General features: G+C 28.3%; 3 protein-coding genes across 4 annotated transcripts; all 3 read right to left on the reverse strand.

The window, feature by feature from the left end:
* Positions 1-3218: 3218 nt before the first annotated feature.
* On the reverse strand, positions 3219-5066 carry LOC105248554 (pancreatic lipase-related protein 2). Its single transcript, XM_011253403.3, has 4 exons — positions 4994-5066; positions 4434-4873; positions 3711-4062; positions 3219-3630 (listed from the first exon to the last, which is right to left on the reverse strand). Exons 1-4 carry the CDS (start codon positions 5049-5051, stop codon positions 3413-3415), a joined length of 1068 nt encoding a protein of 355 aa, XP_011251705.2. The 5' UTR covers positions 5052-5066; the 3' UTR covers positions 3219-3412.
* A 1038-nt stretch (positions 5067-6104) lies between these two features.
* Positions 6105-8186, reverse strand: LOC105248556 (inactive peptidyl-prolyl cis-trans isomerase FKBP6). 2 transcript variants are annotated; one of them, XM_020026661.2, is made up of 6 exons: positions 8022-8186; positions 7683-7932; positions 6995-7455; positions 6732-6920; positions 6534-6645; positions 6109-6454 (listed from the first exon to the last, which is right to left on the reverse strand). In XM_020026661.2, the coding sequence occupies exons 1-6, from the start codon at positions 8063-8065 to the stop codon at positions 6170-6172; spliced, it is 1341 nt and encodes a 446-aa protein (XP_019882220.2). In that variant the 5' UTR covers positions 8066-8186; the 3' UTR covers positions 6109-6169. The 2 variants fall into 2 exon arrangements, with proteins under 2 accessions (XP_019882221.2, XP_019882220.2); XM_020026662.2 differs by lacking the exon at positions 8022-8186 and having other exon boundaries at positions 6105-6454; positions 7739-7900.
* A 1083-nt stretch (positions 8187-9269) lies between these two features.
* LOC112637851 (odorant receptor 43a-like) lies at positions 9270-12262 on the reverse strand. Its single transcript, XM_025408509.1, has 6 exons — positions 12232-12262; positions 11426-11695; positions 10846-11314; positions 10207-10306; positions 9825-9947; positions 9270-9462 (listed from the first exon to the last, which is right to left on the reverse strand). Exons 1-6 carry the CDS (start codon positions 12260-12262, stop codon positions 9292-9294), a joined length of 1164 nt encoding a protein of 387 aa, XP_025264294.1. The 3' UTR covers positions 9270-9291.
* Positions 12263-14901: the final 2639 nt, after the last annotated feature.

Below are 14901 nucleotides of genomic sequence, written 5' to 3' on the forward strand. Positions count from 1 at the left end.
AAGCCTAAGTAGATAATGGGAAACGATGGGATCTATTTTTTTTCGATTTTTCTATTTCCATATTTAAGTTATCCTTGTTGAAAAATATCTGAAAAAAAATACTATACACAGGAGCTACTATTAATAATTATCTGACACATAGTGATTATTAATTAGACAGATTGATTTCAGGAAAAAGATACAGGCGAAATAAAGTACTTATTATGCTAAAGTTTTTTTTATTCAGTAGCATTTATTTTCTCACACGTTTAAATATTTTATAAATTCGAGATTCAACAGATAACGAAAATTCTTTCAATCTCAAAGTATCTTCTCCGTCTGGAATTACACAATGATATTTTTGCGTCCCTGTTATTATCTTTGCTCTCATATATCGTTTCTCTAATGATTCTTTGGCTCGAATGTAATCTTCGTTAGAGAAGAATTGAGCATAAATATTTGGCAAAGAATTTGGTTTTATTGCCCAGTCATATAATTGTTGAAGAGTTGAAATTTGTATATATTGTGGTTTATTCAAATAAAAATTATCGGTTATCGTTCATTAAATGATTAAGATATATCTATTTTATTTAATAAATAAGAATGACCGTTGCCGGTAAGCCTGAAAAAAAGATTAATATTTATTTTCAACACGGATAATTAAAATATGGAAATAAAAAATCGAAAAAAAATAGATCCCATCGTTATCCCATTATCTACTTAGGTTTAAAAGTTGTGGAATGAATGACAGTTTTTTACAAAAAATGTTTAAGAAAATCGATCAGTACGTGTTTTTGGTAAATCAACAATTTATATTTAAAACTTGAAAATCTTATAGAAATACGGTTTGAAAAATTTTTTCGATATTTTTTATCAAAAGTGCGTTTAAAAAGAAAAATTTAAAAAAAAAAAACGTCCCATTTGACCCATTTTTCGCAAACTTATGGACGTCTAAAGAAAAAGTAACGTAATTTTTGAAAAATCGATATCTTAAAAACGATTTGACAAAAAAAATTGAAAAAAATCATGGAGGCCTCTTTCAACCAATACTAAAAGATAAAAAATTTTCAAAAAAATCGGCGATGCAAAAGCTAAATGGTGTCCGATTTGGCATGGAACGCCCCATATATAAAAGACCCGTTTTACAAATATTTTGCAAAGATATATATATCTGCAAAATATTTGTAAAACGGGGCTTTTTATCTATTTTACAATAATCTCTTACCAACAGATTTAGGAGAGAGTGGCAACAAGGATATACATACATATGTATGTATGAGTTTTTTTGATATTGATTTGATATTGATATTTCTATTGAATTATATATACATATATATGTATATATATACAGGATGTTCTGGACCACCCGTACACCCCTTTTCTTTCAAAAACTAAGCATTTAGAAAAAATTGTTTTCGACAAAAGTTGTATGGTTTTGAGCATAAGGTGATGTCATTGGTTTGATCTTGGATGGCATTGTTAAAATCAGGTCAAGGATACCTTTAATTTCTTAAATGGTACCACCTATTTTTTATTGCATATTCTTATAGCTTATGTACATAGCTTTACAAAACACTATAATAAAGTATTTTTTCATTGAGTACTTTTCGAATTATGAGGCTTAAAGTAATATCTTAACTTTACATAAACTATAAAATATCTTGTAAAATATTTATTTTTCGATTATCTTACCTTAATACTTTTATGTACAAAATAATAATTTTTTTATGTACAAAATAATGGGAGGAATCAATTGGTGTAAAAAAAACATTTAATTGTTCCGAAGAAAAAATATGTAATTTGCAATTAACAATTACATATTTTTTCTTAAAAACAACTGTGTGTTTTCTTTACACCAATTGATGCCTCTCATTATTTTGTACATAAAAGTATTAAGGTAAGATAATAAAAAAATGAATATTTTACTAGATATTTTATGGTTGTAAAATTGAAAAATTATTTCAAGCCTTATAACATAATTTGATTGATTTAACGGTTATTGAGAACCAATAATATGCATTACTCGCAACTTAGCCATTCGCGCAAAGATACACGGTGTGTCTTGCGCCTGAGTGATCACTCGATTTCAAGACACTACCGTGTTTCTTGATATATTTTTTAGTAGTGTATACGTATCTATGTGTCTACATCAATATATAAATTGTTATAATAACATAATGAAGTGTGCGAGAGATGATGTTTATTGACAGTTCAAGTGCGATCGATATATTGTGAGAAACCATAACTTAATTAACAATTTCAACATGTAAATTGCTATATTAAATATGTCTATATGCATATGTAAAGAGATAATATTATTAATTTGAAACATTTTAAATGCATGTCTCTACAATTTATTGAGATTCTAAATCAATTAAACAGCTTGAATAATATATAAGATAGTTTTGATAAAATTTAAAATATTCTCTCAATAATATAAATATGATTATTTATTGCAATTGATTATACACATGAGAATTTATTTTGTTCGAATTATAGCGATACCACTTTGTCAGTTAAAGAGACTTTCCGAAATATCCACTTTCCAGCGTACGTAGATATCAGATATGCTTGTTGCAGACGTATCGATTCGATTCATAATTATATTTGCCTGTTTAAAATTTTCATATCCGTTTCTGTAATAAAGCAGAAACGGATATGAAAATTTTAATTTCTTCATTATATATTGTAAACATGTGATTCTGCATTATATATATATATATATATATATATATAATGCAGAATTACATATATATATATATATATATATATATAAAATTATTATATATATAATTATTATATATATATATATATATATATAATAATTATATATTGTAAATATGTTATAATTGACTAATGTTATCGTATTTATGAGGATACATATCATTACATATGCCAAAGTTTTAATTTCCAGATATTTTCGAAAATTTATTAAATAATTTCAGGTCTTTATATCTGTTCCTCTTTCGTCTTTTTAGAATAACAGAATAATTCCACGAACAAAGGACAACGTCAATTTTTCATTACTTCAATTAAGTCCGGCCAACAGTCAAAGTTCCTTGAGTAATATTTCGAGGATAGACAACGTCGTCGATTGGGATACAATTCGTCGAAAATATCGCATGCAATTTTGCGGCAAAATCGAGAAATCGTCCGATGGGGTGGCAAAGCTTGCTAGAATGGCTTAACTAAATAAAATTTATGCAACATATATATGTGTGCAATATATAGGCGTCGTTTTTTTTATTACTACCTACTAGATATCGTAATCATATTTGTGTAATAGATACATATATATGTATATATAAGTAAAATACTTTCTATACTCTTTTGTACGTTTCTCTGCGATATTGCTATAATTGTAATAAAATATATATACGTGTCATAAGTGGACATGCAAAGTTACGTTATCTAAATGTCCACCGACTTCCTTTTATATCTCGCCTTTTCCAAACAGCGGTTCTGCGTTGGTTTCCAGGTAAAAAGTACCCCGAGCTTTAGTATTGACAAATTCTCCCATCACAGTAGAATTATTGCTGCATTTACCAAGCTGGAAATCTATCCAATTGGCGCACCGTAGAGCGGGAAAGCCGTCAGGATGCACGATAGACTCGGCAAAAAATTCATGCGATCTACTGTGACTACAGGTTTCTAAAAATAGAAATTGGATCAGTTCTGTCACATATTATACAGCTTAAATATAGGCTACGAATATCTTATGTACGACGTACGGGCTGAAAGTACTGGACATCCGGGTTGTCTAAATGTTCCTCCGTTCGGATAGAAATCCACGTGGCCGATGGGTCTGAGGATGCCGAGACTACCGGCACAGGTGTGTATGATGTCGACGAAATCGGCGTCTGTGGAATCTAGCCGCTCAGCCGCGTCTTTCAGATAAGGTGTCTCGAAGGCTGGTCCAGCTGGATCAAGTCCGGTGATGCGACCGAGTCTTCCCCGCATATAATTACCAACGTACCCGGCTACATGGGCACCCAAACTATGCCCCAGTACATGGATATCACTGTAGGAAACTTGAACCTCCGATCCGAGAAATTTTATAAACGCAGCTATGTATTCTCCTACCTGTAAACACACAAATCTTGTGTATATATATGTGCAATTTCTTGTAAAAAGTTGATATATTAGAATAAGAGTTAAGGAATTTCCAGAATTTTGCCATGTATCAATTTTTGTTTTAATATAAATTTTTAATATAAATTTATAAATTAATTATGAATTAATTGTGAATTAATCTATCAATAGTACTTATAATCTGTACATTAAAAAAATTGTCTCTATTCCAATACGTGATTGATACAAATTTTGCGATTATGCAGCATCGTTAAAATATATTATAATTTAAAAAATTTTTTAAATATACTATAATTTTAAAAATTCTTTTCATTAACTGATCTGTTAATTTTTTTTGTAAGATACGCGAAAATATCGCTCACCAGACGAGTAATTTTGGCAGACGTTAGATATTCCTTGGTTGAACCAGCGAACCAATTTACGCAGATTACATTGTAATCTCCGATACTAAGATAATTTTGTCGAATGTTATTTATCCAGAAAGTATTTCCGCTCTCTGCCCATCCGTGAATGATGATCTTGGTTGGCCATGTAGAGTTAAACGGCGATTCTTTCAGTTGTGCACTATCACCCACTCGTAGAGAAACAGATTGCTCTTTATTATCTTTGGTGTAAAGCTCATAATTTATATTCTCCGCTTTCAAATCCGAATCAATAATGCTGCCAATCACCGCGTGATCATTCGAAATGACCGGTGTCGGGTTCAGGAAGATCTCCAGGAGACCTTCCTCGGGACGGAAGTCTTGAAAGTTTTGAATCGATGATCGATGATTTGGTAAATCAACTGAATTAATAGGTACATCTAAAAAACATGATTGAAAAATAATGAAAATGTGGACGACACTCTCACCTTAATTTGTAAGTAAATCATTATATTTTCGATTAGAAAATTGAAACTAGATATGGAAAAAAATCAGATTACTTAGGAGCAAAGATATGAAGAACGTTGCAATAAGAAACATTGTACTATTTTTTGACATTATTGCGTTGCGAAATTTTTCTTATATACCTTGATGTTACATCAGCGGAAACCTTATATCGTTTGATCCATTACATCTTATTATGCCGAACAAGAAATACATAATGAGGATGCTCCACGAACTTCCGGCGTTTGTTTACTCTATACTTAAATGTATCGAAACAATATATGCCACATATGGAAATTGATATAGTTTCATTTACTATCTTACATTTCAGGATCAGCCAAATATAAATACAAAATACAATTATATTTGTGCAAAAATATTTTATTAATAGTAAAAGAGAAACAAAGTATAAAAATATTCGAGTTGTATTAGACACTTATCATTTAACTTATATTTTAATGTTAGGCAATTGTCATTTGATTTTTTTTGATGGCAAAACTCCCATTTTGACATACATCATAATGAAATATCCTTAATGCTGCTTATGTAAAAAACGTCGTTTTATTTAATTTTCTTTGCATTAGAAAAAGTAATGTTTAATATAAAGTTAATATTCATAGATAATTATATGTAATAAACAAATATTATCAATATAAAGACTTTATTTTACAATCTATTTATCTGTGACCCAGTGAGAAATGATAGGAAAGATGGCTACTAGACAACTATAAATGTATAATAGACATTTAATAGACCTATCTTTGATCTGTATTTCTTACTGGAGGAGGAGAACCTTATTATTATACTTTTTTCAGCATACAGAGCATGTATTAAAAAAACATCTAAAATTATCAAAATTATAAAGATAGAAAATTAATACTTAATCTTTGGGAATGTATATGATTGCATACTAAAATTATTAAGAGTATACAACAGTGCAAAATTGCAACATTATTAAGAATTGGATTTTTATGAGAAAAATACTAGGAATCGACTTTCTTTTAGTGAGCCAAGATTTATCTCATATGAATTATCTTATAAATTTTCCTGGCAATTCATTGAAAAATTGTAACATTAAATTGTCATATCCACCAAGTAATAAAAAAATAAGCTTAAAATTCATCAAAAAAATCTTAAAATAATAATATTAACATTATTAAAATAGTATTTTAAGTATTGTTAAGGATTGTTAAGAATTTTATAGTTGCAATTTAATAAACAAGAAGTTAATTTTATACTTTGCTCTTTTGAAGATAGACGATTTCTTTGCCATATCTTATATTTGTAATAACATTCAATCCTAATGCAGCAGCTTCTTCACGTACAAGTTGAAGTTCTTCTTCTGTAAGACCTTCAGGAAGAGAAAGTCTTGATACAGTACTATCACTGATAATGGTTTCGCAAAAATCACGCATGACATTTCGAAATTCGTTAATTTTTTGTTTTTCTCCAGGCTTGAAACAATTTTTCCATAATTTTTTCTCAATTTCCAAATATTGACGCTGTTTCACATTTGTCTGTTTATAAAAAAGATATTAATATATTTTATTTTAACACATATTAGAAGAAACATATTTTGAAAAATCTTCAACTCACTTGCTGAATTACTTTTCCAATTTCTTCATTACTTGGTTCCAATGTATAAGCTTTTCGCAATTTCTTCATTGCTTCATCATATTCTCCAAGATTCAATAAAGCTTTTCCAAAACTAGAAGAAAAAATGATTTCAATCATGATATTAATTTAATATACGATTAATTCATAAATATTACATCAATTAACATATTCCCATACTTGTAATGGCTTTTAGCTGTTGGTATTGGTACTCGTCCACAAGCCATACAGGCAAGACGAGGTAAATCTATTTTGTTATAGCATATTCCAAGATTGCTATAAGCTCTTGAAAGTAATTCATTCATTTCTTCTTCTTCTGAATTATCTTTCAATTGTACATTTTCTAAGCAGTCAATAATTCTTTTATATCTACAAAAAAAATATATTATACACATATGATCATATTACATTTACACAAAAGTCTTTAATATAATGTTATTTACTCTCGTATTGCCCGTTTGAAATTAAGCTTTCTACAAGTATCCTTAGCAGCCACAAACATATGTAACATTGGCTCTTTTATATGTCTAAAAGACTGCTTTTCTTCTGTTTGAAGATTTTGATAAGTATCTGCAGAACCATCATCAAGGTAATCAATTAAGTGAACTACAAATACCACTTCCTCATTGGGTGGAATACGTGGTGGACATCCAAAAGCTTTATAAGCAAGATCGGGATGTATCAAAAATATTGCTATTTCATGCTTCTGCATAGTACTGATGCCGATCTCTAAACCAGGTATAATGTATCCTTGGCCTAAACGCAGTGTCCTTGGTTTTCCAGAAGAATAAGTTGAATCGAAAGGTTCATCTCTGTCTTCAAAATATCCAATGTAATGAAAGGTAATTTGACCATTAGCAGGAACAACTTCTCCAACACCTTTTTGCTTCACATATTTCATGACCTAACGTAACATAATTTCATAACATAAGTAAAATTGTTTACATTTTAAAACATGCAAAAAGGTTACGTTTCACTTTGATTTTTTAAAAAATATTTTTGCAAGTTTTATCTAGTTTTATTTAATTTTATTGACGTATTTTCAATATATCAAAAATATTATATATCTCCTCTTATTATTCTCTTTTCTAAAGAAAACATAATTTATAAATAATATAAAATCTGATTTACTTTTTGATCTATGGTCAAACTTGTCATCTTTGCTTTTAACTTTTCGAAGCTCATACCGTAAAGGGATACGGATCCTTTCTCATCATCTCCATCATTTTCATCTTCGAAACCATTCATGTTTAACATGTTTAACATCTCCTCATTGCTGAAATGTACGAATGGAGAAAATGAAAATTCTTCGTCGTCATTGTCTTCTCCAACATAATCCTCTCCAATTTCAAAGGTAACCCCCTCTTCGCCTATCAAATCTCTGAAAAGAACGATATAATCCATATAAATATAAAAATTAGCATGTAAGGACCATGCAAGTTTATTATTAATTAATCAGTTTTAACGTACTCGAGCCTGAATCCAGCTGCAGGATCTGATATGTGCTTTGCCATTTTAATAAATTGATTCCTCGGAGAAAGAGATATTCTTTATCTTGTATTTTTCAATTCACTGTTGCTTCCTGAATCTCTTGTCCGGAACACTCTCTCAAAACGAGAACGACGCAAGATCATGTAAGCGATGAGAAAGAGGACATAACTCTTCAGTTTTTCGACAGAGGTCTCTCCCTTCTTTCTCAATCGGTAATAAATGAATTAATGAATGAGTGCATTCACTTTTATGAATGAGTGCATTCATTTTTATGAATGAGTACATTCACTTTATGAATGAATGTATGAATAATACATATACATATATATATGAATAATTTTTCAATACTCGATATTGACAATCCACTTATATAAGGCTGCACTTTATGCACAAATGCATTATATGCACACAAAACTACCGCGCAAACTGCACAACTGATGAAATTGTATATTACACTGCGAAATTATTATTATATACAAAACACAGATAACAAGATATACAGATACAAAATGTAAGGAATCGAAAAATATTTGATGTGTGTAGTATATATATTTTTATATTTAAAAATAATAATGAAAACTTATATATATATTTACAAATAATAATTAAATTATATAATACATATATAAATTATACTAGTAGTAGTGTATTCTCCTTCTTAAATAGTATAAATTATAATGAATAGTATAATAGTATAATTGTAGTAAATAGTATAAATTATAAAATTATAAAATATAAGATTATAAATTATAATCTTAGTATTAATTTTAAAATTATTACAAGTATAATATCATCTATCTTGCTAACGCAGAGCATTTTTGAGCGCATCATATATTATCAAAAACATTTTCATAATTATGATTATTTTATTGTTAATTGACATACATACATAAATGTATAATTTTTCGTTTAATAAAATGTTTGCTTTATGTTAAACCATCACATAACATAAACGTCAAATGAAAATAGAGACGAGAATGATTATTTTTGTTATATAATCTCTTTTTTTTTAATTGCTCATGGTCTAAATTTTTGATCAATCGAATCAGGCAAAGAATTATTATCGATTAGCAAGCAGAACGGAAATGTAACCAGCTGATGTCTTGATTAACTGAAAACGTGACGAATGAACATATACATGTATACAGTGACAGCAATGATGAATAATTATAAATCAAAAGAAAAAAAAATAAAAAGAGATTTCTATTGTGTAAAAGCCGTCTTTATATGAACATTTTATATGAACGAATTACGGATGTCTTACACTGCAAAACATAGACAATGTCATAGGAAATATTCTGCCCGCAGTAATGAGAAGAGGTTTTTCAGAACGAATCATTATCAGCAACAGGTTTCTAGCTTCATTTGGTTTCAGTGAGTACCACGTATAGTTGTACGCTGCATAATACACTCCTTCGCCCTAAATAAGTATTATAAATCTGTCACAGGAGACGCACTGTCATATCTTTCAAAAAATAAAAATAAAAATCTTTACAAAATGAAAAATAAAAATCTTTAAAAAATGAATAAATTGAAAATATTAAAAAAATCAAACTAAAAAAGTATTAAATATTATAAAAGAGAGAATTAATTTTTCAAAAAATAAAAATCTTTTGTATTAAAATTTTTCTGATTTGCAACAATCGGAAAATATTATTATTTAGATCTGTGTTAATTATTATGCAGATAATTATTATGTAGATCTGTGTAATGTTATATAAGATATATATCAAGGTATTAATTATGTGTATTAGACTTACATACTTACGTTTACATACTTACTTTGGCTATAAGAATCTCTCCGACCACACAGTACAGGCACATGTGAACGAATGTATTAATGAGAATCGAAATGAGCCAACTTATTCGCATAAAGGAAATATCTTCGTTAACTCCGTCAATGATCTATAGACATGCATTAATATGTGTGATTTTCTGCGCAATTTCTCGATGTTTATCAAATTTATTTTAATAATCTAATTTTTCCAGAAATGTATATATATTATTTACACGGAGAATTGAGAGGAGTGTCACGACTAAGATGGTCTTTTCATGTCGCGTTTTCGTTTCCGTTGCAACAAAAAATTGTAGCGATGGAGATTTTATACTATCTGGGATTATACAATGTTCGAAAGGATAGCTCTTCTCTTTTTCGGCAACTTACGGTAACTAATAGAAATCCTTGAACGCAAAATAAAATAGCGAAATACATTAATAATGCCAGAAGCATCAAGTTGAACGTGTGGTCGATGACATCAACGGATCTACGATATAAGATATCGCATAATGTAACATGGAGTAATTTTAAATAAACAATTTTAAATAAAAGCAATGTCTTAAAGGCATATTTCTAACAATAAGATGTATAATGTGTAATATGTGTCTAAAAACGGATGCATTTATCTGACATAATACAAAAGTACTGTATAAATGAGGATCTATTTTTTGACGTTAAAATTTTCGATACATATTAAATTTATCATATGTATTATGTGAAACTGCGATATGAAGTGTATATATTTATATTGAGTTTTTGACAAATAACGATGTCGTCTGAATCCGTATCATTTAATATAAAAATGCACAATATATAATCTATTTGTTATAGGTTTATACATTTATTACGGCTAATTATATAAATAATGTGATAATAAAAATATTATTAGAATATTTTTAATGAACACGTTCGAGTTTTTAAAAAATTATATAAATATTATATAAGAACCTCAATATAATATTTAAATCTTTATATATAAGTGTATAAATTACAGAGCTTTTAAACGCAGAGAATTTAAAGAACAACCTAATGAGACGTAGATGATCCTCAATATTGAAGGATAATCCGATGCTGAAGCTTTTGAAATCGTTCAAATTAAGCAATCGTACTTTGAGAATATCCAGCTGAGCGCAGATATGAAATACAAGCAGACCCAAAAAATTATCGATGCCCGTGTAAGAAATCGCGGCCATTATGATCGACGTGGCTTGAGCGACGAACGCGATTTCGTAATATGGGCTCTCTGTCATGTCACGAAGGTAATAGGTTTGCAACAGCAACGGCTTCGCACCATCCGTGAGATTCGTCAGATATCGTATCGAGTATCCAAAGCAAGGTGGAATGATGAGAGCGACAGATGCGAAACTCATCATGACACATCCGAACATAACGATCGCTTTCGCGATTTTCGCTTGCTTTATCATGGTATCTCGTTCTTGCACTGTCTTCGTTTTGATCCAATCGTTCACGATCATGTTTATGATCGGTACAAGATCTTCGGAGAGGAAATTTCAAAATTTACGGATGAAGTTGCAATACTCTTAAGGAAAAATAGATAAAGTAAATCTATCGAATAAAATAAACTATCATATTCATGTCGACTTACCTTCTTTGCGGAACCGCATAATAATAAATTTCAAGACAGTCACCGATAATGGTAGAGCGATCTGCAGATTGTCTGCCATCGCCACAATGTCACCCCAGACCCTCAACAATGCTAACATCCCGGGTATAACCGATGTGATAAACATCGTGATAAAGATAATGAAGGCGCGTAGATTTGCGAAAAATTTTTGCCAATGACTTAACTTATCGTCCGGCCAGAGACCAAGGATCTTCAGAGAAATTCGATTTATTCCGATCGCCCAATCTAAGTCTATGTAAATTCCATTTTATTTCTTAAATCGCGCGTTATTTGCAACAATTTCTTCCTTCCCGGAATAATTGCCCGATTAATTGCCCGAATAATTGATGATAATTTAAGACGGGAAAATGTGTAGAATTTCACATATAAAAAAATGAGATATATTAAAGTAATTATCGCCTGCAAATCTTTTGACCACTTAATTTTAAAAAAAATTTTTTATTCGTTTATTAATGTCAGAAAAATAATATGTCAGATTATATAAATTATAATATATATATATATATATATATATATATATATATATGTCATCAACTTTTTATAATAATGCTATATAAAAATATTAGATGAAGCCCCATGTTAATTTAAATCTCAACTTTACCTAAAATATACCTTTGTCTATTATACGACAGAGAGTTTACACAGAGTTTAATAATAACAATATATGAAAAATATATGAAAAATATAAGAAAGAAGAATAATATATGAATATAAAAAAGAAGAATAATATATGAAAAATATGTGAAAATGAATAAAAATATAAAGACCTGTGTATGCCAGTGTCTTAGAATCGTCCATGTCGGAAGCTAAATGCAGACTAATACTTTTTTATGAATTTAGCATTTCTCCCTCACTTTTTACGATACAACAATTACGCATGTCCATGGCAAAAGTTCTGAAACTCACGAACTTTATCGAACTGTAAAGTACGGACATGTGCATAAATATTTCAAACACCAATGTTCGCCGTGTCTTTTTTACGCGTGTCAAACCGTAATTCGAAGAATCGAATTAGTATAGCCCTCCTGTAACATCGTTAAATACTTTATAAATAATAAATGCAACGGCCTCCAATTTTTCTGACGTTTATTATTAATTTATCCTCCCATATCTCTTTTCTCGCTGAACTTACTTTTTTTCAACAATTTGAATTTTCGGAAACTTAACTGAGACGCGTCTCTCTTTTATTAAACGAACTTTAAAAATATAAAGAATTAATCGACATCACAGTTTTGCAAGCGACATATTTGAATGATATAGTTTTGATGACAGAGTTTTTATCAACGAAAGATGACAATACGAAATACTAAGATCATTATAAAAATTAACAAAATAGAATGAATATGTGTGTAAAAGAAAACCGTTTAGTTTTAAAACATCATTTCATTTAAAACCTGACCAAAGAAATCGTAGGAGAATTTTAAAAATTCATTTTGTTGTTTATGGAATTTAATTTAAATTTTTCGAGTTAATTTTTTTCATCGGCAGATTATCAAAACTACATAATTTTAAGAATAAATTTAAAAATAAATAATATTTTCTTTTTTAAAGAAAGCAAAGAAAATGAAAATAAAAATATTTTTTCAACTACTAATATTATCTTAAAATTGAAACTTCAAAATACTTCTTTAATTTTTTATCTACAATGAAATTTCGTTTAAATTTTAATGAAATTATATATAATTATATTAATAATTATATAAATTATATATAATTATATTTTTAATAGTGTATACGTATCTACGTGTTTACATCAATATATAAATTGTTATAATAATATAATGAAGTGTGCGAGAGATGATGTTTATTGACAGTTCAAGTGCGATCGATATATTGTGAATAAACAATAACTTAATTAACAATTTCAACATATAAATTGCTATATTAAATATGTCTATATGCATATGTAAAGAGATAATATTATTAATTTGAAACATTTTAAATGCATGTCTCTACAATTTATTGAGATTCTAAATCAATTAAACAGCTTGAATAATATATAAGACAGTTTTGATAAAATTTAAAATATTCTCTCAATAATATAAATATGATTATTTATTGCAATTGATTATACACATGAGAATTTATTTTGTTCGAATTATAGCGATACCATTTTGTCACGTGAATACATAAATTAAACAGTTTGATGCATTAATTAAATGCTGTTGTCTGTCGGAGATTATATTCAACTCAATGTCTAAAAATCATTGATTAGCGAGCAGTACGGATATATAACCATCTGATTAGCTAAAAGCAAAATATAAGAGATACAAATGAATGCTTATAAAATATATATATATATATATATATATATATATATATAAAATATATATTTTTTAGAAAACATTATAATCTAATATTCTATAAAATTACGCGAATATTTAAGTAGCTATCTTACTGTACAAAACATGGATAATGTCATTGGAAATATTTTTCCTGTAATATAGAGAGGTCTTTTGGTGCGAATCATCTTCGTCAGACTTCTGACTTAATTCTGTTTCAGTTTATACCATGCATAATCATAGGTCACATAACATATGCTTTCACATTGCATACATATTATTATTATCTAAATAAGTATATTAAGATCTTTATCATATATATAGATAATACGTTGGAACAGCTTGGAACACCCAAGGAATATTGTAAAATGCAAAATTCGATAAAATGGATATTAATTGGATATTATGGTTCATGATTTGTGTAACACGTGTAATTCTTTACTACGATTTAACTTTCGTAGACTGATCCACAAAATGTAGTCTGACTGCTTTTTTTGACCATATACGGTACGACAAATGTCACAAACAATTATAAGCTATATAAATATTTAATTTGACTGCAATTTGATGTGTTTTCGAGAAATCGTTAATCTTTCTTTTCACACATTCTCGATTGTGTATTATAGCTTATTTAGAAATCGTAATCCAGAGCTCTTGATAACTGCACACATTTATAACGAAAGGATTATATTTACAGAAAGAAAATGAAATTTGTAACAATACCTGTGCGGTTCAAGTTATTATACCATCAATTTATTAAATAATTAACAATTCAAGTAAAACAATTTTGATTAAAATGTTGTTTTCCACGTATAGTGCTAATACATTGTCCGAAATTACAAAAATTTTAATTGATTTATGATGATATAAAAGGCAGAGTAAGAGAAGAAAGAATTGTTCAAAACATATTTGAATTTGTAAAATATTTAAATAAATATCGAGAGTTAAAAATGGAAAAAAACTTAAATCGGATTAAATAGATTTTATTTTTAAATTATTTTATATTAATCAATATTTATATTAATTATTATTTTATAATAATTAATATATATTAATTATTATTTTATAATAATTAATATCTATTAATTATTATTTTATAACAATTTATCTACATAATAGATTGTCACATTATTACAGCATATAAAGTATTCTCAC

This window comes from Camponotus floridanus, unplaced genomic scaffold (genome assembly GCF_003227725.1).
Source record: "Camponotus floridanus strain SB8 unplaced genomic scaffold, Cflo_v7.5 scaffold211, whole genome shotgun sequence".
Classification (NCBI taxonomy): domain Eukaryota; kingdom Metazoa; phylum Arthropoda; class Insecta; order Hymenoptera; family Formicidae; genus Camponotus; species Camponotus floridanus.